Here is a 27,651-nt window from a genome sequence, read left to right on the forward strand (position 1 = left end):
TCGGTCCAGTTGATTATTTTGAGTAAAGAAAAAATCTTAATTTGGGCTTCCTGTGGAGGACTGAGAGGCAACCTGAGATCTAACACGTGGTTTTTTGGCGGGAGTTAGGCGGGAAAAAATAAAATCGAGTCGCCATTTCAAAGAATTTCAGTAGTAAACCTCTAGGATTTGTGGCCGAAAATGTCGTTTCTAGAAAATCTAAAAGAACTGTTTGGCACTGAAAGTCTTTACGAAGTCCTTTGTCTTGAGAAATCCGCGTCTGAATCCGAAGTTAAGCGAGCTTATCGTAAGCTTTCTTTGAAAGTTCATCCTGATCGAGCTGAGGAGAAGGACAGACCAACTGCAACTAAAAAGTTTCAATGTCTAAGTAAAATTTACACAGTCTTATCTGATAAGGAGAAGCGAGCTTTGTATGACGAGAGTGGAGAGATCGATGATGAAGTTGTACAACAAGAACGAGACTGGGATGCATATTGGAGACTTTTGTTCAAGAAAATTACTTTAGAAGATATCAAAGAGTTCGAAGAGAAATACAAGGGTTCCGATGAGGAAGTAAATGATTTGAAATCTGCTTACATGGATTATGAGGGTGATATGGACCAGATTATGGAGAACGTTCTTTGCTCTACCGCTGAAGACGAGGATAGGTTCAAGGACATTCTCGGGGATTTGATTAAGAAAAAAGAATTGCTGAAGTACAAGAATTTCGCTAGCGAATCCAAGGTGAAAAAGAGAGCAAGAAAGAAGAAGGTACAAAGATAAGGATCAAAGATTTTAAAAATCATAGTTAAAGTCATCTAAGGGGTGTATCCCTGGGGGTCCAAGGATACTTGTTGTTTTGAGGGGAGGGGAGAGGAGGAGGAAAGAGTTGGTTATAGCTATTCAGTAAATTTCCTTGGTTTGATTTGACTATATGAACTAGATTTTGCTGTAAGATATGAGCACAATAATCAATTTTTAGAAACATATACTACATGGACATAATTTATATTTGTATACCTTAGCTAGATTCCAGAGGCGCTCTTGCTCAATTGCTTCTCAAGCGATAATGAGAGAAAAAGCCTCTGAAACCTAGTCTCCCTCTCATCCGTTTTTAGTGTCGGTCGTCTCGCAAGTTGCGAGGGAGACTATCTGAAGCCCAGCCCAGGGTATAAATGTATACATGTATGACATGTTCATACAGTAGTTAGACCAGAATGCTCCTCATACAAAGTAGACATTTTCAGATATATGTCTATGAAAGACTTATAGTATGGGCATGCCATGTAATGATGGTGCTATGTGTCCTAGCATAGTTAATAAAGAAGGACTGGTCCCCTCAACTGTGGTCTTAAGCAATGGTCAATAATATTGTTCAGAGGTTATCATGTCTGAGCCATGACAATCCCTCATCTCACACTGACTATTACACACCAAACCAAATGATCTCAGACAGAGATCTAATGATTTAAGTTAGTACTGTATAAACAGTTGACCTACTCAGACATTGATTTGTTGAATCTTTGTTGAATGTTTTTTTTTGGCATTGGGAATAGGCTGAACAGGAAGCTGCTGAAGCAGAAGAAATGGCAGCTGAACTTGGATTACACGATAAATCAGAGAATGGATTGCATCAGCTGATATTAAAACGACAAAGTGATCGAGCCAGTGCCATGGATGATATGCTAGCAGGTCTTGAAGCCAAGTATCGCAAGCCAAAAGCTACGAAAAAACACAAGTCTACAGAAAAGTCAAAGAAGTAAAGCTTGTCTAAAGTTTATTAGGAAATAGTTGTAATCATATGGCTACACCAAACATTAAATATTTTGTCTAATCACTCATCACCATTTTCTCATAATTTTGACAGTTGTAAAATCGTTGATATACCGATTCGAATAATGGACTGTGTTTCGTTTTAATTTATTAAACAGTAGTGCTATAATTGTTATTTGGATTGTTAAAAATTTATAAATATAAATCACATATAAACTAATATTAAGATAAAGCAAGAATGGAAAAATTTTGTTTGCATCCTGAATATAGTGAATATTGTTTCAGAGATCATTTGATAGATAAAATACCTGTAATTACTGTTTTTAGAATATTTACTAGATAGAGTTAATTTGTGAGATTGAGAAAAAAATCTTTCATAAAGCCAATCATGGGCAGTGTCTATTATTTGTGTTTACGATAGGACATTTGCATTATGGAATTATTAACTACGACTTGAACAGAATCCTTTGCACACTTTCTTTTGTTCTGTTGATTATAACCAGTTATTGTCTTTACCATTCTCATGAGGGAAACACAAATTCAAATAAGAAAGAAAATTTGCAAAGCATTATGGTATTGGGAGTCAAAAGACACCATCATGCAAATGTCCTATTGATGCTAATAATGAACTTTCATAGTTGTTTGCTTATTAAAAAATATACATACATATGTTTGATTTAGTTGTCAGTATAGTTGAACTCTAACTATCAGAAAATTTTATTGTCATACTTGAACAAGGTGGGGGCTTAAGCCCTTCCATCCCCTCCAGCTCTTCCTCCCTTGTTTTGTCACCTTGGAGTTTTAAATAAATAGTTAATTGGAATGTATATTTAGATGTCCTTTACTAAAATAAAATGTCTTTTTTTTTTGACAACAAATCAAAAGACATGATTAATTGGTAATTAGGATTCTTTTATTATTTTGGGGAGCTTTGAATTTAAGAAAACATCTTGAAATGATTAATTTACTAGTATTGGTTTTACTATTTTTAGATATATCATAAAAATAAAGTTGACTCATGAAATAATTTAATATTTCCCTTAGCTTTCAACTGACACGGTCATCCTCAGAGGACTTTACCTTTTAAATACTAAAATCTAGAATAATGCATTAAAGAATATATAGGTAAGATTTTTTATCACATTTAAAATAAAAGAGAATGATTTTACTAGTAAAGCAACTAGAATAAATTAATAATATCATTTATTAAAATCACATTGTAAACATTCTCTCTATATTTGTACATATTTACACGCTATTAATGATGTTATATGTCATGCTCTGTCATGCATGAATTGTTGGGAGAATGCTGCTGAACTTCTAATATATATCAAAATTGCTACATCCTCACGTACAATTTTTTTAAGTTTTTCTCTCCTACTGACCTTTATGCAGTATACGTTGGAGATTTTCAATCAATGAAATATGTTCAATATCAGGAACGTACAAAGGACCTTTGGAACGTACATAGTTTCGTGCAATATGACGTCATACTTGCTGGTTCATTGATTGATGTCACTAGGGTCCAGTATGATTCAAGATCGGTCGTCAGTAAAATAAACAGTTCAGTATGGATCTCAAATCTGTGTGACTACTGGATAAGAAAAAGCTCACATTTTAGCACTTGATATTCGATCGTCTTCACCTCCCGTGAACTTCAGTGAATAATCTACAATTTCTATCATTTTCAGCGGAGCTGATTTTTCCAACGGATGGCTTGTTCTGGAACCGTGCGAACTTCTTCATAGCTGATTGGGCTTCAAGTTCGACTTTAGAGTTCAAAATTCCATCGAAATTTCGCGAGCTTCGACAATATTACCGTTGTTGTCATTCGGAATTATTGATAACGATAAAAGCGTGAACGTTTGCTTGTAAATATTTGCGTTGGTTGGAGATTATTTCTGTGAGCATCCGAGACACTCAACTGGACCCGTTCAGCGCTACTCATTGAAAAACCTCGTCTACAAACCACATCTTTAACTTGTTGATATGTGAACTGGACTATGTAGTATTTTATTTGTTAGAGTGTAAGACGACTTTGCCCTAAGAAAAGTCCTTCCTAGTCTTTGCGATAAAATTAATCCTAAGGATCAAATTCAGGAAATATGAAATTCCTTGAGGGTTAAAAATCGAAGGTACGAGATGACCGAACGTCGAGAATCAGATGGAAGGTAAAATTATGCCAAAAATCTTATTTCATTTATTTTTGCAGCTTGAAATATTCCGTTTTATATTCTTATAAACTACTCAAAGATCACAATTACCAAGGTATTTCTTATACCTGAGCTTACGTGGGAATTGTATTAGTTGTAGTACTTACGAAAAGATACTAGATCCGAGTCGACTGTAACTGGTTTTAGACTCAAATTTCATTATAAAAATTTGTATGTGGACTTGAACTCTCGACATTAACTTTATTCTAAAACTCATACTAGACTCAGAAATATTTTCACTTCGGTGAATTAAATTTTTTGCTATGCCTACTAATAAAAGAAAGAAGAATATTAGTCTCTGCGTTCGTACATAGTGCGATCTATCGTTAATTGTGCGATAAAATATTCCAAAGGGTATATTGTTTTGATGCAGTCTCCATAACGCTAATATTTTAATTTGGCACTAAAAATATATATATTTTTTTAATGTCTTTGCCAACTCATAATTTAGATAGCTTGAAAAGTTTGCTACTCGTCGCGGAGGTGTTGAACTGTTTCAGCGAGTGTTATTTTAGAGAATTATTAACATACTTATGGGAGTTAAACTCTTAAAATGTTCCTAATCCAGATATTCAGATACTAATATGTTGTGTTTATATTGTCAAGACATTTCTCAACCATTTTTGGATGCTTTTAAAAGATATTGAATATAATTTCTACCACCTTATTCAAATATTATTTTATGTGCTTTTTTGTTTGCTTAGCGATAGCATTCTTTTATTTTTAACTTTGTCAATGTTCAATAAAAATATAACCCTGAAATTACGCAAAAATATAACTCAAAACTTGAATAACTGCATTGTTTGTGGTTGAAGGCTTTGTAGACGGCATGAGTCTGGTGTTGTTTCAGTTCTATTTAAGCACACATATGTTTTGTTTTAATTTACCACAGTTTTAATTTGAATAGGTTCAGTCCTCCAAATCGTCTCAGTGTTTATTCAAGATTGAAACCATTTTAATGTTTGCTTTTGACTTTATGATTAATCTTATTATTATTGCTTGACTGTCAAAAAGTTGACTCCTTTAAGAAACCTTTTTGTTTCAGGCTCTCTCATCGGACTGCTGCCCCAAAAGCTCCTCCGAAAGTCTTAAAGTATGATCCAATCGATATGGAGATCCGAGGTGAAGAAGCTCCTGGGAGCTTTGGAGATATTCACAGAAAAGCTCTTGCAAAGAAATCACGAGACTCCAATGAGCCTCAGGCATTAGTTTTACGTCATCTTGAAGAACGAGTCGATCCTGAAAAAGGGTTGGTAAATGTGCCAGTTAAGAGTTACGACGAAGAAAAAGTTTCCCTGGCTCGTGCAGGCGAAACAATCTTGGAAACATTCTATGGCATGTTTTATGCTTGTGATGATGAGACGAAGGAGTGGAAATTAGCTGTAGATGGTTTCATCCCTCTTTGTTTTATACAAGAACGTGGAAATGCTAACAAACCTTTTAAGATTATTGCTGTTAGTGGGTCAGCAAGGGTGAGTAGTTTATGGTAAAGGTGCTCTTTCCTTTCTTTTTGACAGCCATTTTGGCAAGGGGTCTGTTAGAGCACACTTTTTGTTTCTACCACTTCCGAAACTTCCAGACATCTGTTTTTTTTTGGCTTTATGTCAATCAAAAATATACTTTTTACCAAGACAATCGTAACTTTGATTGACATGACAGCCATTAAAACATGAGAGAACATGCCATATATATAGTTGTTGGCTCTGTAGAAAACATGAAAGGAGTTGCAAGTTGTTGATACCAACGAAATCATCCATTTTATTGTGTAACTATGTTGGGTTTTGCAGTGCAACAAAAGTAACTGGGCTACTTAGACCCAGCCTAGCTATAGCTTTTCCCATTCACAATTTGATATTACAGTGGGGATAATCAGACTGTAAAAACTTCGATTTTATTCAGGTTATTATTATCTGCACAAGTTTTCTACTGTTTCAAAAAATAGTGCATTTTTAATCATTTATCCCATGCACTTTAAACAATATTATGCATGTATTGACTTCATGTTTTGCTATTTTTAGTTAATGGAATTTTCAGTTACCAAGGATACCAAATGTGCACAGAATAAGGCATTTGTGAAGTGGAATGAAAGCATTAGTAATATGTTTGGTGTACGGTTTGCAAAGGAAAGCCAAGCCAACCAGGTATAGATTATGTTAAGTTAAAGACAAATGTTAACTAGTGTTGCAATAAAAAGACAGGTTATTATTTTCTGCACTTTCTACTGTTTCAAACCTCTAAAATGAAGCATTGAGTTCAAATACACCGACTGATGAAAATAAATTTAATTTTCAATTGATGAGCTCAAGCATATAGTTAACTATGGCTCAAGGGATGATTTATAATATGCATCTTTTTGAATATTAGGTGACAAAAAACTCGAAGTGTATTATGAGACAGTAATATATTCGATATTAAGACATTAAAGAGCTCTTAAAATACTAATTTATATAGGTTTTTAGAAATTATTCATTATCATGTCTTATTCCAGATGCACATGATAAAAGTAACCAATTAAAGACTAAATTATTGTCTACATGTTGCTAAATTGATGCAGAAAAAATGATATACACCACTTTCAAAACTTAATTTCTGAAATTGAGTATAAAAGAATAATACAAAAGAAATGACACTTTATCCCAATTAGCTTCACATCCAAGATACATTTTTATGAAAGATAGTTATCAATTAAATGAGAGTGATCATTGTTGATGATGATGTTTCTTCTTTTTGCTAGTTTTATATAGCTTTGTGCAGAATGAAATCAACTCTTATTAAGATGGCAGAGCTTTTCAAGCAGCCAGAGAGAAAAGTAAGTCGTATTCTCTTACTGGGCTAAACCTTTTGGCTGGTCACTGGACAATGCCCAGTCTGAAGTGGAAATTATCCAGTCAAATATTTGCCTTGCTGATCAATTTTGCCAACCCCCCCCCAATCATCATGTCTGGCCATTAAAGGGTGTGGTAAAGGGTTATTTCCTAAAACATGGTATCTTTGATTTGTATCCCTCTAGAAATCTTACCCTATACCCCCCCCCCCCCCCCCCCCCATGTGAAAATATCAGTTTTTCAAAAAGGAGAAATATGGGCATTTTATGGATAATTATATGATAATTGAATTTATTTTATACATACTGAGATTTTTTTATCAAATTTCCCTGTCTGAAAAACAAGTTCGCGACATTTTTCACTGCTACCAGTCAAGAATATAAAAGGTACCAACTTATTATTTTTGATTGACAGCATGGTGAAAAATCAAATTTCAGTGTGCAGCTCACAACTACGAAGTTCGCAGAATATGAAAACCACAGTAAATTTACATAATTTGAACTAATTGAATTAACATGTTATAATTTTCTTCTGTTACATTATTGCAGGCAATGGTGTCTCAGATAAGCGATCCTAAAGTCTCTAGTGTCCCACATTCAAAAACCTCACTGATTGTTAAGCTGCCAAACAAGGAAACTACAGTGATGTCTGTACCAGGATTGTAAGTAAAATCACTGTCATTTCCCTCCCACCTTCAGCTTCCCATTTGGAAGCTCATCATTCACATTTTTTATTAAAGAAATGTTGAAATTTATAGTTTGAGTTGATGAACGAACGAACGACGAACGAACAAATGAATGGACAGACAGACGGACAGATGGATGAAATAATGAATAAAAGATAGATTAATTGAATGAGTGAATGAATGAATGAATTATTTGCAAATGATGGGGAAATGATGGCAAAAGTGCTTACTATTTAAGAAATCAAAACCAAACTTTTATTGATTATTCAATTTTCAGACTCACAATGAGTGAGCTGTTTGACTTAATTTGCAAAAAAGAGAGCCTGAACCCTCAAGAGCATCAACTTTCATTACCAAGAATTGGAAACAAAGAGTTGACATACGAGTCTGATACAGTTCTGGGATCATTAAAGATCAGGGAAGTGTCAATCATCTATGTGGGAGTGGCTTCTGATAATGGTGAAGCCAGTGGAGGAACAAGTCCAGTCAAGGTTGAAAGTCTTCTTGAAGATGAAAATAAGAAGGTAAGAAATGAATCAGCTGGCCACAAACTTTCTCTGGCCAAAAGTGTCCAGTTAAGTCTTTGAGTTGCCGGTCATTTTGACTAGTTACGTTGGGCCGGGAATGATGTATGAACAAGCCAAACCTAATTTTGTTTGTTATCATGACCGGTGACTGAGCAGCTGTTATTTCTAGCTCTGCTCTAGCTAAGTCTTTAAGAAGGACATTTACAGCTGACAATGTAATTTATTTACCACTTGTTTATTATATTATTATAGCACTTTGTCTCCCCAATTAGTAGGGTGCTTGTGCCGGGCTAGAAGTATTCAAGATGTTAATAAAGTTATTATTACTTTGCAATCAAAAATATGATAGATTTCCCCTTAACATTAACGTGCAAATGCAGATTGTCATGCCACACCCATTATTATAAATTTCAAAACCTATATTTTATCGTACCAGTGGATATCTTTGAGCTAAGGCAAGGTTTATTTTTAAGCACTTAAAACAGCAATCAATTGGTGCCTAAAACACTCTTTTGAGACATCTTAAATATGGATGAAAAGATAGTTATTTTGTTATTGTATTTAATGGCATTTGTGATATATTCAACCTAATTTTTTTTCTAATGTAGGGCAAACAGTTAGACATCATTTTACCAAATGGTCAACAGAGATCTTTACTAGTACCTCTCAACATGCCAGTCAGGAATCTGGAAACGTACATCTGTAAAGAGGAGAACTTGAACCCCAGACACCACTCTTTGCAGTCCAATGACTTCAAGCATCAGTGTTTTGATGCTGGTAGTGCTGTTGGTGATATTGAATTCACTGAACTAAGACTTCTGGATAAAAGAGGTAATGTTAGAACTATGTACTTGAAGTGTGTGTCATGTATGATATCTAGTAGTTTTTCTTTGTTTATTTGTTTGTTTGTATATAAAATCCTATGCTTTGTAGTCTTAAGCTGAATGGGTTAATGTATGTGACTAGTAATCTAAAAAGTGCAAGAGTGTCTGTGCAAGACAGATTCAGAGTCTTAGGCCTTAAACCTGACAGAAAGGTGTTTGGCATAGAAAAGACATGAAATATAAGGGAAGCTAATTTCTGGTTTCTATAGTTACCATGCTGTTCAAACTCTTCTTATCTTCCTCTCATGTGTTAGACATAGCCTGTTGCAGAGGGCAAGATCAGACCCCTCTAAATACCCTTTTTTGTCTAGAAAACCAAAATGATAAAGAGACCCTGTCATTTTCAGTCCACATGTCATAAGTGAACACATGTCATGAGCACTTGTCATAGCTTACCATTTGTCATAACCACTGAGACACTTGCAATTTTTTTTTTACTTGACATGCCATGTAAGTGACCACCTCTTGTAAGTGGAATTTAGCCAGTATTTTGAGCCAAGAGGGATCACTTGTGAAAGGATAAGCCATCCAATCTTGAACACAATATCAGTGTCCCTAGCACTGTTCAGGACCAAATGAGGCAAGCGAGGCAGTTGCCTTGGTATATTATCACAAATGTCCCTCAATACTCTGTAAAATCGCCTAACCCTAACCCTAACCCAAAAATTTTGCTCCCCCCTTCGCCGCTCTTTTGCCTCGGTAAACATTTTCGTCTGGCTATATGGCCCTGCTGTTGTTAAGCTCGAGAACTCAGAACCCAAGGATTGAACAGTCCTCAAACACTAGTCAACAAATGCAAGAACACTCTTAGGAGAATACGAGTCTGAGTTACTTCTATAACAGGTTATGTCCTCCAGTTTGTGCTTGACAAAAGTTGTGAGGGACGCTGCAAGGAAATAATACCATGGGTGCTTGCAATTTAAACCAATCCATCCGGTTGGAAATGCGTTTGCTATTGGTAAGAAAAGAGCGGGAAACTTTGGCTTCCGACAAATGGTACACGCGTCTACCGAAAGAACCAAAAAAAGCTGGAAAACTAGATTACCTCAATTGGAAACCGAGCTTTCCAGGCCTTTCAAATCGAAACGGCAACATAATTAAAAGAGGGGAATGACTCCCTTTATTAACTATAATGGCACATACCATTTGTTTTTCCAACCGGAATTTCTGGTTTTCTGGTTTTCAGGTTAAAAATGAAAAGCGCCCCATGAATCCCATCCCATTCATTGCATAATTCATTTGATCATATGCTACATCATCATTAACCATTCTAGGTCATAGCTCTAGAAGTAAACTAACCAAGATTTCATCAAGTGATGACTCCTGTGTCGGTAATTCTAGTAGTGCTAATCTTTTTGCTGGGTTAAGAGCTAATCGATTGTGTGAGTACTGGATTAAGCATCCTACTTACAGTAATAGTAATACTAATACATTACCGCATGCCTGCCAGGGATAGTAATTGGTCAAATGACCCATAACGCATACCATTGATACATTAACATCTTTATTTGGGGTCTTTTTCTTTCTGTAAAAGGTAAAAATGCATGAAATTTAAATAGTGAAAATGGATAATATAATGAATAACGCATTGAAAATATCTCTTCTTTCTATGCTTATCTGTTGCGTTTTTCATGGCGTTAGTCAGAGCTGATGTTCAGTCAGTTAAATTCGAATGTATTTCAATACAGATTCTAGTCAGGAATCGTTAGATTTAGAAGGAAGAAACGCAACACGGAAGGACAGCAAGACTTCAAGTAATTCAGACGAACTGGCATCCATTGTGAGTAAAGCTTGCTCAGTGTTTGTCAGTAGGACGTTGTATGTTCTGATCCTCTCACATGCATCCTAAGGCAGAGATACAAGTGGTTTCATACATGGTAACCATGTTGTACAGCCAAACAATGCAATTTTCGCCGTTGTAAATTATTAAAACCTCTTGTTATCCCGGTCCCTCTTCGTATCCATTAAGGGGACCATTAGATAATTAGGGGACCATTATTGGGGGGGGGGGGGGAGACAATCCCTGCACACAGCTTTTTTTGTGTTCGTTCGATATTTCTTTACTGAAAGAAGAGGTTGCGCAATATTTTTTTCCGTAGGTGAAGTGCTTGCTCAATATTTTGGGGGGGGGGGGGGGGGAGGGATTTACGCAATTCACAATTAACTTGTGATCCGTTCCTAACTTTGACTCCTTTTCATAATCTACGGACGTTGTGGTGAGTTTGAGACACCGTTATTACTGTGGATCTTCTCACTGCAGACACCTTTGCTTGGGCCCTTGGTGCGTAATGCCGTTGAAAAGTCAGGCGACATTGAGCATTCGTTGACTTGGGTTTAATCGATGTTCATTTTTATAATTGTTATAGAGCGAGAGAAGTGTGAAACCACCAGTCCCACCTCAACCATACATGTCTCGATCCAACGCACCGACCAAATCGAACCATGAACTACGAGTCAACGAACTGAAGTCCAGCCAATCTTTCTCTGAATATAAAGGAAAGCGAACCAACCCGGCTGTGAGGGAGCTGAGCCTGAGGGAAGCTGGGAAGCCCAAGCGAAAAGCACCACCACCACCACGACCACCACAGCCTTCAGCAAGACCAACTAAAAAAGAGATTGACCTAAGCCAACCGACTGTTCTCCCTGCTACGGAGAAAGTTGCTGCCGTGGGGTCATCTTCTAGTACACCACAGGGATCCCCTAGACTATCGCCTCATCAAAGACATGTTAAGAAAAGGCCGGTAAGATTGAGCTCTAAGATTTACCGGCGTTTGCATTGCTACGCGGCCACCCCAGACAAAAATCGCGACGTGCACTTTGCAATAGACTGCCGTCAATCAAACACGTTGATGCCATTTACACGCGTGTGTGATTCAAAAGGCGCCAAAACTTGTCGATTGTTTACAAGTATTATGAGGCATACTCACCGGGCCTATCCCGGCCGATCCAAACGCGTGGAAATGACGTCAACTTGTTAAAATCTCTTTTTCTATAATTTAAACATATATATGTTCATGTTCGACTCCTCACCCCTACGGGGAGGGAGAGAGCTCCCCGTTTTTTCCTTCGTAGGAGGATGGGGTGGGGTGACGTAGAAGATGACACATGACAGACATTAATTACTTGATTCCAGGCCCCTGCACGACCACCAGCTCCAAAATCTCGCCAAAGGTCTGAAAGCAACCTTTCTGTAGAAGATACAGGAGCTGAAGGCACCAAAACCAATGATAGACCTCCTCCGGTCTTCTGCCCCCCTCCCCCTCCTGATGATGAACCGCCGCCCCTTGATGAATGTGAGCACCCTGTCAGCCCTCTTAGTGATGATGATCTTCATGAAACAACATGGTCTTCCAGTAAGTACTCAAGATTTGAAGTTTTTTTCAAAGGTTGTTGAATGACTTTTTGACAAATTTTCACCACTTTTTGTGACTTTTTTTTTTGCCTCCCTCATTGCATCTTCTTGTCTAGTTAAAATTGGAAAATGTCTTATTATTTATTGCGTGAAATTACCTTTACTGACTAACACTTAATTATCATAGCCTTTGAAAGTCCTGATGTGAATGGTTATCCTGAGGAGTTGGAGCATTCATCATCCATCGAGACAGGAGCCAGAGAACGACCAGTCGTTGCTACTCGACGGGTGAAACCAGAAAGGCCAAAACAACCTGAACGACCATTACCACCACTCTGCCTGTCTTCATTACCTTCAACTCCCACGAGCCCTGACCCTCCTGAGCGCACAGTCACCTCGCCTGAATCTATACCATTGAAGTTTCTCATCCCAACACCAGAAAAACGTCCAGATAGCGCTGCAGATGAGCAAGAAGACGAACACGATGAAGAGTTGTCAAGAATATGTTTTGACAATGACAGTCGAAGCTCTAGTGTTGATATATCATCATTTCCCGAGAGTGACATGCCATTGTTATCACCTGTAGAAAGATACAAACCATTCCCTGTCGGGCCTCCTATGGAGTTTGCTGAGAAGGATACTATTACTGTTACTAACACAAGAACATTAGAGTCAGCACCTGAAGAACCGACTCTTCCTCCTCCTTTAGGGTTCTCTAAATCAGAGTCAGTAGAGCTGACAACAAATCTTTCCATCAGTAATGACTCTGGTAACGTGGAGTATTCTGGTAATGAAAGTGATGCCACCTTTGAGGATATGGTAGTACCCCCACCACCAGTCCTGACAGACGAGGAATTACCACAAAATGACGAGGAAAAACCAGATTCTCTTTCGCAAATAGATGTATTAAACCCTATCCCTCCTCCCATGGACTTTGCGCCTCCTCCAAGTGAGTTTGCGAATCCTCCTGCTGAATTCGCTGATAGTGAAGCTATGAGTCCACAACCACAGAAGAAGAAACTGGGGCTGAATTCCTCATCGTTTCCTTGGCTTGCGGAACCTCAGCCGTCATTTAAGGCAGAAATTAAAGATACACAGCCTGATGTCCAAGAAGAGGGAACGAAGAGCCCTGTAGGTCTAGTACCAACAGAGTTTAGGGATGAACAAACCCTTGAGAAGTCTTTTTCTGATGAGGTTGAGAAAACCTCTTCTGATCTGAAAATAGAAGATCAGATAGAATATGAGTCTTCGCTTGCATTTGAAGTACCGGAGCCATTTATCCCAGACAGTCAAGAAACTCTGGAAAGCGAACAATTCAAAATAAGTAATTTAGATAGTAACAAGAAAGACCTATCAGATGAGGTCACGTATAAAACTCCATTTGATGACATGGAAGATGTAAGCCATGCTGCTGAAGAGCCAGATGAAGGATTCGATGACCTGCCTGATCCAGTATTTGAAGCATCTGTAAGTAATAACGTACAAGAATCTAAAGATTCGGACGATCATAATAAGGATGTTGGTCAATATAGGCTGGACTTATCAGAAACTGCAGATTTGTCCCCACCCACTCCTCCCTTAACGTCTCCACCTGGATCAGGGTGTGTGTCGCCAACTCTTCCATCTCCACTCTGTTCTCCAAGAGAAGATACTCCCCCAGTTCCACCCGCTCCTGCAGAGGTTATTCCTGCTAAAACAGAAAAAGAACCTAGAGAGAAAATAACCAACAATGTCATATCTTCATCGAATTATTCTTCATCAAATGCCATGTGCAGTTCAGAGCCGATAGAACTGCCCAACCCTCCACCGATTACTGTACCACCTCTAAGGCGTTACTCGGATCTTGCGGCTGACATCTCGTTTCCTACGTCTGGGATCCAGACGGATTCACACGAGCCACCTCCGAAAGAAAGCGAAAAAAACATTTCAAGTTCTTCAAATAAAGAGGAAAGTTCACAGGTGAAGCAGCCTGAGCCTCAGGCACCGTCTGTATACAAGAGACCGACTCCCGGCGCGTTTAAGACACAAAGCTGGGCGGACATTAAAAATCGGGAGAAGGAATTGGAAGAACAAAGAAAAAAGGAGAAAGAACAACGGCAGTCGAACACCAGAGAATCTCCGCCAGCATCACTAGTGTTCCGCAACCTGAACCGTAGTAGTGCTAATGCCATTCGACCCAAGAGCTGGGTCGCACCTAGCTCAAAAAGCTTCAACCCTATACTACCGTCCATGTATAAACCACCTGAGAGCACGAAACAGGCCGACAACGTAACAGATGCAAAAATTGATACCTCTAGATCCACTGATTCTGAAAAAGGATTATCAAGTGACCCATCACCGAAGACACCAGAAACGACTGCATCGTGCGATGAGAAGAACAAAGCATTTAAAAAGGATGCCGTTGAACACAAACCAGTCAGTATTGTACCCATGTCAGGTGCTAAGGACATTAACGCAGTTGGGCAATCAAAAGACAGACCAATCAATATCGTACCGATGCCATCTACCTTTGACACCAAAACCGTTGAGCAATCAAAAGACAAGCCAATCAATATCGTACCCATGTCAGGTGCTAAGGACACTAACGCAGTTGGGCAATCAAAAGACAGGCCAATCAATATCGTACCCATGTCAGATGCTAAGGACACTAACGCAGTTGGGCAAACAAAAGACAAGCCAATCAATATCGTACCCATGTCAGATGCTAAGGACACTAACGCAGTTGGGCAATCAAAAGGCAAGCCAATCAATATCGTACCTATGTCATCTGCTAAAGAAACTAAACCTGATGAACCTGCAAAACAAGTCAACATCGTACCGCTTTCATCTGCATCAGAAGCTAAACCCGAGCCAGCAAAACACAGGCCAGTCAACATCATACCCCTTTCGTCTGCATCAGAAGCTAAACCAGAGCCTGCAAAACACAGGCCAGTCAACATCATACACATGTCTTCTACTATGGACACCGAAGACGACGCTAAAGAGGACAAGGACAGTACCAGTTCTTCGCAGAGTACAACAAAAGTGGTGATGAGAAAGAAAGCTGACAAACCCGATTTGGGAGAAAAAAGAAAATCTATTCAAGATATGATGTCAATGTTTGGTGATTCGAAAGACTCAAAACGTATGAGCGATGATGTCACTCCCCAGCAAAGTCCAGCCATGAGATCACTCGAGGAGAAAGTCATCGGCAGATCTAGTAAACAATATGGCATCTCGTCCCTTGTGGATACTCTGTCCTCGAAACCAGGGGAAAAAGATTCAAAGAAGGAGTCCAAAGCAGAAGATAGTTCAGTAAAGTCCGCTCAGGACACTAAAGTCAAAGGCGCGGAAGGAAGGAATGCACAACGTGTATACAAGATAATCTTAGCTAACGATGAGGTAGCCTCTTCTTCCTCTGGAAAAAAGGAAGAAACGGAAAAAGAGGAAACAAAAAAGGGAGTTCCCAAGGTCAATGACTCGAGACCAAGATCTAATTCCCTTAACCCACGAGACAAATACAATGTATTGTTTCCTAAAGATGAATCTAAAGAAACCAGTAAATCATCGTCTTCGAGTCAAGAGGAAAAAAATAAAAAATCAACCAGCCCTGCTTCTTCGTCTTCTCAGACTTCCACGAGTGAAGCTTCCGTAGAGGCGAGAAAAGAAGAAGCAAAAAGTGCCGAGCCTGTTGTCTCTTTACGAGAAAAAGAAGCAACTAAACCAATAGACCCCTTCAAAAGACGATCCATGCCTGTTTATGTCGTGGAGAACAATGAACGACCTCAACCCCAGACAGGGAGTAAAGTAAGTATAACCATCTTTCCTTTCTTGTAAGTTGTCACCAATGACGTCTAAAACGGTTATTGTCCAATTTCTAAAAATCTGACTAATGGTTTTATAAGAATCTGTTTCTTGGAAAAGTCAACATGTGAGTTGAGCGTTGTGTGCATAAAATATTGAGTGCGTGTGAGCGAAAAGTGTCCCCAATTAGTGCGAAAGCGCTAGAACGACTACAGATGTAAATAAAGTGATTTATTTATTTATTTTGGAGCTCATTTTAGTCTATTTGTTGCCGATAGACCCCTTACAATGATTTCCTAGAGAAATTGTTCCTGGGAGACAAAACAATAGGTCGTCTTTTCTTATGCAAAAAAAAAGTCCATTGTTATGTCTCCCAAAACAATTACTCCCAGGACTCAGTGCAAGGCCCAGTCCACACTATGCCGGATAAATTTGAATCCGCAACTTTTACACCGAAACCAAAAAAAAAATTTTCTGTCCACACATGAAAACGGATAAAATGTTTCGCGCCACACTAGTCCGATCAGAGGCGGCAAAAACGCTTCATTGCACATCTGAGCATGTGCATCGAAGCTGAAATTGAGCCCGCGGTGAATTTTAAGCATTCCCGCCATGTTCCCATGACAATCATGACGTCATCGTATTCGAAAAATTTGGGATACGAAATGTTCTCCGTCCACAGGAATACTAGCCGGCGTTTTCAAATTGTTCCACTCTGGAGACCGTATTCGAAAAAATTCGTTTTCGGTGAAGAATTGTTCCGGATTCGCCCGGACTAGTGTGGACGAGGCCTAACCGAATAAATAAAAATTCGGATTCAAATTTATCCGGCATAGTGTGGACGGGGCCTTAGCGAATTCATGCCTGCAGGTAGGGGGGTGCCCAGGCAAGCGTCATTTATTTGATTTCAAACTTCAAATAATTCCTATCTTTGTGCTTTCAAAGCTTCAGATTCTGATGGCGCATCAAATCACTGATGTCGACGTGGTACCGAGGGGTCGAGTGGCTGCGATGAAAGCTGCATGGAAAAAAGAAGGCAAGTATTAGAAACCTTCCTCAATACAATGTGTTCTTCCTTTGAAACTTGCATTCTTGTAGAGGTGTTTTTTGAATACTTTTTTCGCCATAAGTTAAACATCAATCCCTAAACTCAATCAAATTCGGCGTTTTTACAAGGGGGAAAATGTGTGTTGGTGGGAAACAGCTTGTCCACCACGATACATTCCTTGTAAAATAAGCCAACTTCGGTCGCCCATACCTTGGGTTCCTTTTTAATTCTATCAAACCCACTTTACCCTGCGAGCAGATGTTGTTTCTCTTCCCCTCCCTAGGGCTGAGCAGCGGGTTAGTCGGACTGGAGTGCCGTTTTCTTTCCCGACTCGGCGGAAGCCAGAATGCCGAGGGCAGAAAAAGACCTGCAAGCGGGGTACTAAAAACCACTTCAAGCTTTCCCGATTTACTAATTTCGGAATGCTCTTTTCAATTATTGTTTTTATATTTTTATTTGATTAAAATTTAAATTCTGACGCAAAGTGTGCAAATTCCCTATTGATGGTTTTCACGGCGGCCATTTTGGAGGAACGTAACAAAAGAATGGTTAATGAATTCTTTTGTTATATCCTCCAACATGGCCGCCGTGTCTTTTGTTATTTCATTCTCTTGGGAATGGTTGAAAACCACCAATTAACACTGTTATCTTTGCCACTTCTAGAGAAGTGAAAGCTTATATCGTAATTGTTATTTCGCAATTTTGATTTTATAGGAAATTAGATACCAAATGTGACAAACTACACTACATTGACAAAACAGAGAAGAAAACTTCAATTCAAGTTTATCGAACGCCATTTACATTTACAAATCCACTGTATTTCATGTGGCTGCACTTCTTTGGTCACGTGAGTGACATTACGTCATGGGAATACTGACATAGATCACGTGTTGTCTAATTGCCATAGAAAACCCACTGTATTGCATGTACCTGCACTTGTTTGGTCACGTGAGTGACATAACGTCATGGAAATACTGACATAGATCACGTGTTGTCTAGTTGCCATAGAAAACCCAATGTATTTCATGTGCCTGCACTTGTTTGGTCACGAGTGACATTACGTCATGGGGATACTGACATAGATCAGATGATGTCTAGTTGCCATAGCAATTCGTGTTTGATACGAGGTATTTTGCTCGGTATGCGCTATTTTCATATTGTATAGTGAATTCTCACAAATTTATAGAACCTAGATTGGTTTATTGCATTAAAAGAATTAAAAATAAATTCAATCAATACGAAATTAATAATTTTTTGCTAGAAAACATCACAAATATTATCAATCGATGCAGCTTGTAATAAAGAATAAAACAAAGCACCAAAAATAAAGATATGATTTTTTCCTTGTTTTTTTGTTACAGTGTAGATTCTGGTATTGAATAACGCTTTTAATCATAGGTAGCCCAAGCTAGGTTTCTGTTGTGTCATGTCATAAGGAAACGTATGGCGATTCTTACAAAGTTCAATAAAATCGTCATAATGTGAAATCAAGTAAAGAAATCTTAGCTGACCTCCATAAAAAGAAGTATCTCTTTTGCCCTGTGTACTTAGATTATGGATTTAACAGTGGAGGAAAAAAACGTTAAAACTGATTAAATCCAATATCTAAGTACACATAGGCGAAAAAGATACTACTTTTAAAAGGTCAGCTATAAAGACTTTTTAACTTCATTTTACATTTTGACGATTTTCAGCTAATACAACCCCACCCAAGATCCAGATAATAATCTCAAGTATAGTAAAATACAACACACAAATAGACATTAGCAAATAAATTTAGTGGACAGTAGAGACGGATAGATATTAGCCGTTCCGAGGTTGAGAAAAAACAGGGTCGAGATGACATTACAGTGCATTGTGGGACGGTTTTAGGGGACAACTGCCCATAGACGCCATCTTAGAAATATGTCTCCTAAAACATAATTCACTTATGGAGCTGACCAACTTGACCCAAATTTTTTCTCATCCTCGGAACGGTTAATAGAGGTTGCACATGGATATAAGTCCTCCAGCAAATAATAACAAATTTCTATTGATGATTTTATTACAATCTGAATTCAAATTCAAAATGAAGTAAATTTGCGCCGCTGAAGATGAAATTTTCTCATCAAAATAGGAGAAATCATATCGTGACTTGACACGATTTTTATTTTCCCTAGAGTTTATTCGATTCACATTGTTTCTATTCTCAGATGCGTCAAAGTGTCCTGAAAGATTCTGTATAATCAACTAGATTAATATTTTGCTAGCTGCAAAGCCGGATGCTGTTACAAAAATCACTGTTATTCGAACGAATTTTCATCGGCCTGTGAAATCAAGAAAAATTTCTTTACCATCCTGATGTTCGTTGAATTGTCCTTACCAATGCTACTAATAAAATAACGCGTCTTTGCTTACAGCCGCGGTCACCCTTACCCTACCATCAACATTAGACCAAAACTATTAGTAAAAAATAGGCCAAATTAGTCTGACTAATAAATATACGAATTTTAGTTTCCCCTTTTCCTTTTCTTCGAGTTTCAAATCTCTTTGGAAATCAAAACTTTTGAGCTGCCTTTTGAGTGTCTACCCCTGAAACTTGTTGCATGCAACAAATCTGAAGTTGAATCGCGCTCTACTCTTGCAACATTGAGCGCAGAAAATCTCATCGTGTGAACATGGCTGCAACATTGCGTGCAATGTTTTCAAATGTCCAGCCAATCAGCTTGCACTAAATTTATATCCGCTGACCACTTTTCTTAGCATATCAGGCTGACACAAGCGATGTTGCGAGGTTTTCGTGCAACATGTTTCACCCCTATTCAAATTTGTTGGGTGCAATGTTGCGTGCAATGTTGAATGTAGCGAATTGTGAGTAAACAAAATCTAAGGTTCTTGAATATCAAAAATTTGAGCTGCCATAGCCAGAACAATTAACAGCCGAGTTAGAGAGATTTTTTTTGAGTGTAGCAAATTAAACAAGATATTTTCAACATCACAAGTTTCCGTTGGGAATTGATTAATCATTTTAGTTTAAATTTTAGATTGCGGAAATGATAAGTAAATATCGAGAGATAAGTCCCCCCCTCTCTCCCAAAAAAAATGGCGATCAAAAACGAATTTAGAATTTGGAAAAACCATTATTACGATGCGATTGTGATGCGAGATTTCCTTATTGAAAACCCAGTATATATTGAGTAGCATCGGCTTCTCTACTAGTCTCCTCTCTACTCAATCCCATAGAAATACAGAGAAATCTCTTTCTGTAAGACAATGATGGGTTTCATCCATTCATAAGTACATGTGTTTTTGTAATGAATTTGAAGCAGTTGATCCAGCACATTTTGCATCTTAGTAGAGGCATCTTCCTTCCAACATAGAGTCATCAAATCCCACCAAGCATCTGGGGTTTTTGGTGGTCTCTCGGGTCGTATCCCTTGGTGGCAAACTGCATCTTTCATTGCATCGATATCATAACAGTGTGAGTAGACCTGTGGTCGAGCTTCCCCTGACCCTTCGCATAAGACCCACAACAGAGAACCAAAGGCGTAAATATCATACATCTTTTTGGCATGGCTGCCTCCTTGGTAGTTAAGAAACATCGTCGGTGAAATGTGGAAAGGGATTCCCAGTTTTGTAGTCTCGAATGGCTTCTCTGGTTTACACAGATTCACCTTGGATGTTCCATCTACAGTTAGCTGGCAGAAATCACAAAGAAAACTAAAGTAAACGTGCATAATCAAACCTATATTGATTTAGTTATCTTTTTTGGCATGTCATAAAACGTTTACTTCCTGTTGGGTTTCCTGTGTAAAGACTCATATTCACCCAGCATCTGTAGCACATCAACTGATCAAAACTTTATCAGATAAAATGCCTTTAGGAAGAAAATTACAAAATTTCCCATTCTTACAATGGGATCATTTTCAAAAAATGTGTTTAAAATGGTATCAGTTTTACACGTGAGTCAGGTTCATTGGCAATACACATTGGCATTTCAGACCACGTGTCATTCGCTAGAGTAATATTTCTTTGTTTAACAGCTGTACATGAGAAGACACATGGATATCGAACCAACTCAAACAAAGACTCTTATTCTCAAGAGAACAACACCGGGTCTGAAATGGGCAAAACATTACGCCAAGTGGATTTGGTCCATTCTAATGGAAAAATAGAGTTGGTCGTAACGCTTGCCGGCCGAAACATGCCGCAAAATAGGCATTTTCATCATTACTACTCTGGTGATTATAGAAAATCGCACACGCTGATTGGTCGAGAACTTCGGACTTTTTCGGACTTCAAACGACTTGAACAAACTGCTCTGAGCGTCTGGGAGAGGTCGACTTGGGGCAACTCTAGGACCACAGGGACCTGTAGGTGAAAATCAAGAAAGTCCGAAGTTCTCGACCAATCATTCAGCTCGTAGCTCCAGCGAGTCGTGTGATCCTGGTTGGGCGGCCTGCTTTATTTAGCGCGTGTGAACTAATATGAAGACGAAAGACTTTCTTAAAGTCTAGAGAGTCCCTACAGGTAAATATAGATCAAGCGCGCACCACTTGTTGAACTCAATAAATATGAATTTTATAAATAAACGCGCTGTCTATTTTCTTTCAGAAAATCACATTTATAGTTAATTAATATTACCATGACATTTTGGGGCTTGAGATCTTGATAGATGTAGTTAGCTTTGTGTATTGCAGAAACTCCTTCTGCTACATCTATAGCAACTCGCAAGCGCTTTTCCCCATGACATTCCTCGTTTCAGGGCAGCCAATAGATCTTCTACTGCTTTTTCCATTACTATGTAGAGTTTATCTGGCTCTGGTAAGAACCAGCCGTTCAGCTGTAGAAACTTTGGACAACATGTGCCAAGCTTTTCAACAATATCTCTGAAATAAAGCAACAAAATCTACTTAATGTTATTCGTACATGTGAAACCAGTGGATCTATCAATGGTAATAGATTCCAAGGGTCGGCGTGGGAAGAGTATAGTGAGTGACCCCGGCTCTCCCTCCCAAAAATAGCTTCAAATTTAGATGAACCTCAAGTCAACAAATTCCTATTTTCCAACGCGAGTGTGTGACTAGTCTCCATTAGGATAAGATATACTTACATTGTATGCATGCAATCAAGCATGGTTTGGTTCCAAACCTTTGAGCCAACAGCAGATTTCGTGACCACTTTTACCATACAGCAATCGCGGTCTGCACACCAAAGGGGGCTGGAGCAAGAATGTACTCGACCATGCGCAGTGCACATTTCTTCCTCGCCAAGTTCGGGTGGGCCGCCACGTTCGATGACATACTGCAAAGCATGTCCTTTGACAGCAAGCTCGGCAACTTGTGGGACATAATCAGTACGAAGACGCGTGACCATTGATTCAACACCATGGGAAGATAGTGCTTGGTTCAGTAACTTGAACTCACGGACATCTTGCACGAATTCCTGATGTTTTAATTTTAGAGCTTCTCCACAGGTTTTAACGACAGTTTTAGCAAGTTCTTTGCAGTTGATTTTTGAGAGCATGCCTTGTACGACTTTCCGTCTCCAGGAACTATCTTTTGGCTTTGGTGCATTGGCTCCGTCGTTTTCAAGTCAAACTTTTCTAAATGTCGTGAAAGTTCTCTTCTTAAAGCAACATCGATAGCAATGGAAAATGACTCTAAAATGCCATCTAGTACAGCACATTTTCGACAAGACGTTTGGCATTCATTTGTTTCCTTTCTTGGTGATATTCACTAGCATAAGCGCGACGTATAAATCGCGATAGAAGTGCGCTCTCGACAGACTTTGCTAGCTCCTCCACCTTTAACACAGAGAGGACAAGACTGCGTTTCAAATCACGTTTAACAGAGCGCTTCAACACATTGAATGTTCTGTCTAAAATAGAACCCTTTATTTCACTGCAAAATTCTTCAACTAATGACTCCGCATTCCTTTACCATTTGCCTTGAACTGATATTTTTCTCCTTCTTTTATGAAGATCTCTGCTAGCTTCTCCAGTTCTGAACCAATAGCATTGGTGATGGTTTTGCCCTTGACAATCAGGTCTAAAATCAAGGAGAAGAGCGATAGTTCTATGCCAATTGCACGATTGTAAGCATTAGATACGGAAGACACGGCATTGGCAAATGTTCTTTCCTTATCAACCACAGAAGTCAGGATCATCTCTTGAGTTGACAATAAGATTGATAACGCTTTTTTACTTTCTTTTCTGAAAGAGCTTTCTAGTTTTTCAAAAATGCAAAGCTCCAGGTTTTCGAAGCTCATCGTTGCTGCGTTTCTAAGCTTTCTCTTTCGAGACAGTTTTACCATCCTTGCAGAAACTCCATGGAAAAGGCTAGACGATTCAATTTCATCGTCTGAAGGAAGGAAATCAAGATTTTTCAACTTATGGAAAACGTCATACTTCTTTTTCTGAGCTTGATTGAAAAAGCTCTTCATCAAAAGGATCGTCAGCTTCATCATCATCGTTGTCTTCATCCTTGTCATAAGCCTTGGCTTTTTCTCAACATCTACCTTGCTACAAACAAACATCAGAGAAACGTTTGGAAACTTGTTCTGTAGCTCTCGTATAGTGGTACGGTCCTTTGAATCAAAGAATACTTCAATTATTGCCAAAATTACGAAATAATAATAATAGTAATAAAAAAAAAGAATAATAATAATAATGATAATGATGTAGGCCTCACTGATGGTCTAAAAATTGTAAGAAAGTGTCAGAAATGGGTTATTTCACAGAACTGTGAGATTGTGAAACGTCTGTACAATTGTTAAATTTGTATACATCTTTGTAAAACCAGTCATGCAGATATTTGCTTAGACTATTCATGCCCGCAATATTCTGTATTCATGTAGCAAAAATGTCTGAAGTTGAAATAAACATATAATAATGATAAGTGTTTGTGGCTCGTTGCAAGACCCATATCAATTAATATCGTATCGATGATTGGTTGCAATAACCCAAGAATTTTTGGCATAATGTTCCCTAAAAAAGTGGGGATTAAAAAACCTAATTATTAAACAAAAATAATTCTGGGGGGGGGGGGGGGGGGAGTGGGGGGAGGGCTGGGGGATTTGCAGCTTTTATCTACTTTTATCTACGCAGCTTTTATTTGGTTATAGTAAAGATTAAAGCTATAACTATTCTTGTAATTCTACTTCATAAAATTGAGAAAACAGTGTAAATAAATTGAAATTGAATTGAAATGAAATGAAAAAGTTTGAACCCTTCAATTCAATTTCAGCTCAATTTCTTACTGATGCCCCTCCCCCCTGCAACCCTCACCCCTCACCCCTCCCCTCCTCCACCCTTCCACTCTCAATGAAAGACGTACCTTCCTTTACTTAAAAGTGGAAGGGGCAAAACTAAAAAAAAATTAGTATTTGAGGTCATGATAGTGTCCTCCATAGCACAAGAGAATGGAGGAGTCTAAAAGAGATTATCCTGTGATTTTATCCTTCTTCATGATATCCCAGAGAATGGTCCTTAATCTTTTGGATTGCTCATCATGTTCTAACTAGTCATTCATTTGTGATACAATTTGCATTATCTGAGCAAGTAATATATGGGTTGGGTCAGTGGGGAGTTTAGGCAATGCACACATCTTAAATATGTTGTCCCTGTTTGAGAAAATGGGGTTAAATTTTACGCCATGAAAATAGAAAATTGTTGGTTTATCAATTCTCATTAAATTTCACAAGATGTATACTAACTCCCTTTCCAAACGACAACCATTCAAAAACCTGCTTATATATCTTAATCATGATAAAGGTACAAAAGATTTTAAAGATAAAGATTTTCCTGAAGGAGGGTGACAAATTCAAAAAAACCGCCATTTTGTTTAATTTGAGCCCCCGAAATGCCGAACTAAAAAAAAAGGCAGGCCTTACATTTTACGTTTTATTTTGTACAAAAGAAAAAAGAAATGAAAAAAAATATATTGTAAATTACTGCATACATTTTAAAAAGCTGCCATTATTCCACGAAAGGGGGGCCCTCACCCCCTTGCCCCCTCCCCCCGCCTACGCCCTGCAGGATTTTAAAATAAGGGGGGGGGGGGAGGTTCAAGAACTCTATTTCCTGCATATTTCCTGCTTTTTAAGGAAAAAAACCATAATTCCAGCGAGCCATATTTTAATCCTACCATAAGAGCGTAAAGACGGAACATAATCGGCTTCACAAAGAGGTTTGTGTTTAACTAACTCCCTCCTCGGAGCCACTACCGTAGACCCTTACCGTTTGTTGAAGCTGATTGTTTCCATCCACTACGTAAACAATCAAGGGTACGACTCCTTTGCTTAAGAATTCCTCCACGACAAGGTCCAAAGCTTCGTTCTCGTTGCGACCGGGAGAATCAAATGAGCTCTATTCCACATTCCAATAGTTTAATATCTTTGACTCCTACTTCTACTATGGTCTTGAGCTTTTCCCCATCTTGGCGTTCGTCGTCCTTCAGGACAATATATTTCCTGGGAACTTTATCCTTGAAAGTCCTGGTTTCTTGTTTGTGACCTTGAGAGTCCACCAGAGTAACATAGTTCTCATTGCCTGAGCTGTACACCATTCGCACTAGTCGTGCAGTACACGGAGTTTCGTGGGTAGGAAGTATATGTTTACCCAAGAATACATTCAGCAGAGTGGTTTTACCGCAGTTATGGGTTCCAATAAACAAAACACAAGGCAAACGATTGCCAAAGTTGAAATCTGGAACCTGGAGTGCAGGCAGAGAGAACAAAGGCTCAGTTCGTCGACTGGCTTTTATTAGATCTTGGATTTCCTTCAGACATCTTGTGGTGTCCCTATGAAGAGCAGCAATCTCAGCAATGTGGGTTTTTGTAATCACAGACAGTTTTCTTGAGGGATTCTTTTGCACTCAGACGGAAAGCTAACGAATCTCCCATGTTACCACTTGTTACTCGGCCACTGTTTGCAATTAGTTATATCGTGGTAGCTTCATGTACAGCTAGCATCCAATGTAAAGTTCGATCCTACACATATTGAATGCAAGCCCGAAATTACTCGCATAAAAAACTGCATTTCAACAGTCTGTTATTATTTTTTGCTTAAGAAAAGAACAAAGTTTCAGCAGCCCGTTTTGATATTTTCTTGGAATCAGACTTTTATATTGCGCATGTTTCAAAACACTTCCGCCTATCATGTGTTCAAATTTGGAACACCGGAACGGACCACCGGAACGGACCACCAGAACGGACCACCGGAACGGACCACCGGAACCGTTACCGGAACCGTTACCCGCGGAACAAGCCGGAACCATCAGAACAAAAATCAGAACCTCCAAAAAGAAAATCGAAACGAGGTCCGGAAAGACTCATCCTAGTGTCCTAGGGTTAGTCTCTCCATTTCCCCCTAAGCTTTACGCTAAGGAACGGACCGGCATATAATTGAGGGAGGGTGGGTTGCGTAAATCCCCAAAAAAATTTCCAGCAAGCACTTCACTTCACCGCTACGAAAAAATATCGCGCAACCTCTCCTTTCAGTAAAGAATATTGAGCAAACACACCAAAAATAGCGTGCAGTTCTACAGAGATGCAAGGGATTAGCCGATATGGTCTGGGGACCGACTGGTCTCTCCCCTGAGGCTTCCGCATCACATAAAAGGTAGCTAAAGGTACTGACTTATTAGGTTTGATTGACGGCAGCAAAAAAAACCCAAAAAAAAACCGAATTTCAGCGTGCAGCTCGCAGACACAGAGTTCGCATGTTTATGAAAATTGCAGTTAAACTTTCAAAACGAAATGTCTTGTTGTACATAGGAACCAGCTAATGGAACCTCGTACCCAGAGCTCCTCACAGTTAATCTTCTTAAAATGCTCTTGCACATGCGTAGTAATTCATTACATTCCCGCCTTTTTTGAAACGCGCGCACACGCGTTTATCATTCGCTATAAAAAAAATACGATAAAAAGAAAATGCGAAACATTAGATATATAACAAATCAAAAGTAATTTTCACTAGAACAATTAAAAAGAAGGAAAAAGCGAGTTTTCATGTCAAAGAAACCCCCACGTTTCCGCTAAGCCATGGCCAGTTATTATAAACGTATCCTTGTCGAACAGCGAAGTTTCGTCAGATAACTAGAAAAGGTACCATAAAGTACGAGTAAAGATAAGATGTAATTAAAAAAAACTTGAAGATTTGGCTACCTTCGGAAAAAGACTAAAGTTCTTATATTAAACTTATACAATTTTGTTGTTGATTCTTCAGTAGCGACACAACAGTGCGAGGACACTATTATTTTTCCATATCTTCTTCGCCTTCCTTGCTTCTCGAACTGGATCGCGTATGTGTTTTGAATGGGAAAGGAGGCGAAAGTCTCGACCTACAGATTATAAAAAGGTATGAATTATCAAAGAAAATAGTTAGATTTCCTGGTATGAGTAGACCCGCAAAAAGCTACAAAACCGATAAATTGGACAACAAAACTAATTATGCTAATTTTCTTTTGAACAGGCTGGAGAGATTTCATCAAGATCACAGGACAGTGCCTAGTGATAGTTGTGTCGCCAAATGATGGCATCCAACAACTGGAATCCCTAGTGGGTCTTTCAAGGAAGGTATTGAGGATAAGATTAAAACTAG

The 27,651-nt window shown here is 38.7% G+C and overlaps 2 protein-coding genes and 1 pseudogene across 5 annotated transcripts; 2 read left to right on the forward strand and 1 right to left on the reverse strand.

Moving 5' to 3' along the window:
• The first annotated feature begins 122 nt into the window (after positions 1-122).
• LOC116300028 (dnaJ homolog subfamily C member 9) lies at positions 123-2,421 on the forward strand. The gene is made up of 2 exons (XM_031708786.2): positions 123-750; positions 1,536-2,421. The coding sequence occupies exons 1-2, from the start codon at positions 181-183 to the stop codon at positions 1,740-1,742; spliced, it is 777 nt and encodes a 258-aa protein (XP_031564646.2). The 5' UTR covers positions 123-180; the 3' UTR covers positions 1,743-2,421.
• Positions 2,422-3,281: 860 nt separating this feature from the next.
• On the forward strand, positions 3,282-18,416 carry LOC116300042 (uncharacterized). Of its 3 annotated transcripts, none has more exons than XM_031708800.2 (14): positions 3,282-3,923; positions 5,011-5,437; positions 5,984-6,106; positions 6,700-6,774; positions 7,339-7,451; positions 7,753-7,999; positions 8,611-8,833; positions 10,161-10,268; positions 10,575-10,666; positions 11,253-11,627; positions 12,020-12,239; positions 12,426-16,024; positions 16,967-17,057; positions 17,784-18,416. In XM_031708800.2, the coding sequence occupies exons 1-14, from the start codon at positions 3,895-3,897 to the stop codon at positions 17,789-17,791; spliced, it is 5,730 nt and encodes a 1,909-aa protein (XP_031564660.2). In that variant the 5' UTR covers positions 3,282-3,894; the 3' UTR covers positions 17,792-18,416. The 3 variants fall into 3 exon arrangements, with proteins under 3 accessions (XP_031564660.2, XP_031564661.2, XP_031564663.2); XM_031708801.2 differs by having other exon boundaries at positions 10,161-10,217; XM_031708803.2 differs by lacking the exon at positions 10,161-10,268.
• A 1,859-nt stretch (positions 18,417-20,275) lies between these two features.
• Positions 20,276-26,047, reverse strand: LOC148906839 (dual serine/threonine and tyrosine protein kinase-like; annotated as a pseudogene). Its single transcript, XR_016121079.1, has 6 exons — positions 26,044-26,047; positions 25,288-25,923; positions 22,991-23,636; positions 22,162-22,645; positions 21,693-21,937; positions 20,276-20,746 (listed from the first exon to the last, which is right to left on the reverse strand). The product of XR_016121079.1 is annotated as a dual serine/threonine and tyrosine protein kinase-like (transcript).
• Positions 26,048-27,651: the final 1,604 nt, after the last annotated feature.

The sequence above is a fragment of the Actinia tenebrosa genome, unplaced genomic scaffold (assembly GCF_029948245.1).
Source record: "Actinia tenebrosa isolate PJP-AT-01 unplaced genomic scaffold, QUT_ActTen_1.0 PGA_scaffold4__44_contigs__length_22323623, whole genome shotgun sequence".
NCBI lineage: Eukaryota > Metazoa > Cnidaria > Anthozoa > Actiniaria > Actiniidae > Actinia > Actinia tenebrosa.

What these genes read in the sequence shown, in the direction of transcription:
- LOC116300042 (XM_031708800.2), top strand. Translation starts at nt 3,895, where the DNA reads ATGACCGAACGTCGAGAATCAGATGGAAG. An exon ending in GTGATGTCTGTACCAGGATT is followed by an intron (nt 7,452 to 7,752) that starts GTAAGTAAAATC and finishes TTCAATTTTCAG; the next exon opens with ACTCACAATGAGTGAGCTGT. An exon ending in TGAAACAACATGGTCTTCCA is followed by an intron (nt 12,240 to 12,425) that starts GTAAGTACTCAA and finishes TAATTATCATAG; the next exon opens with CCTTTGAAAGTCCTGATGTG.
- LOC116300028 (XM_031708786.2), top strand. Translation starts at nt 181, where the DNA reads ATGTCGTTTCTAGAAAATCTAAAAGAACTGTTTGGCACTGAAAGTCTT. An exon ending in AGAGAGCAAGAAAGAAGAAG is followed by an intron (nt 751 to 1,535) that starts GTACAAAGATAA and finishes CATTGGGAATAG; the next exon opens with GCTGAACAGGAAGCTGCTGA.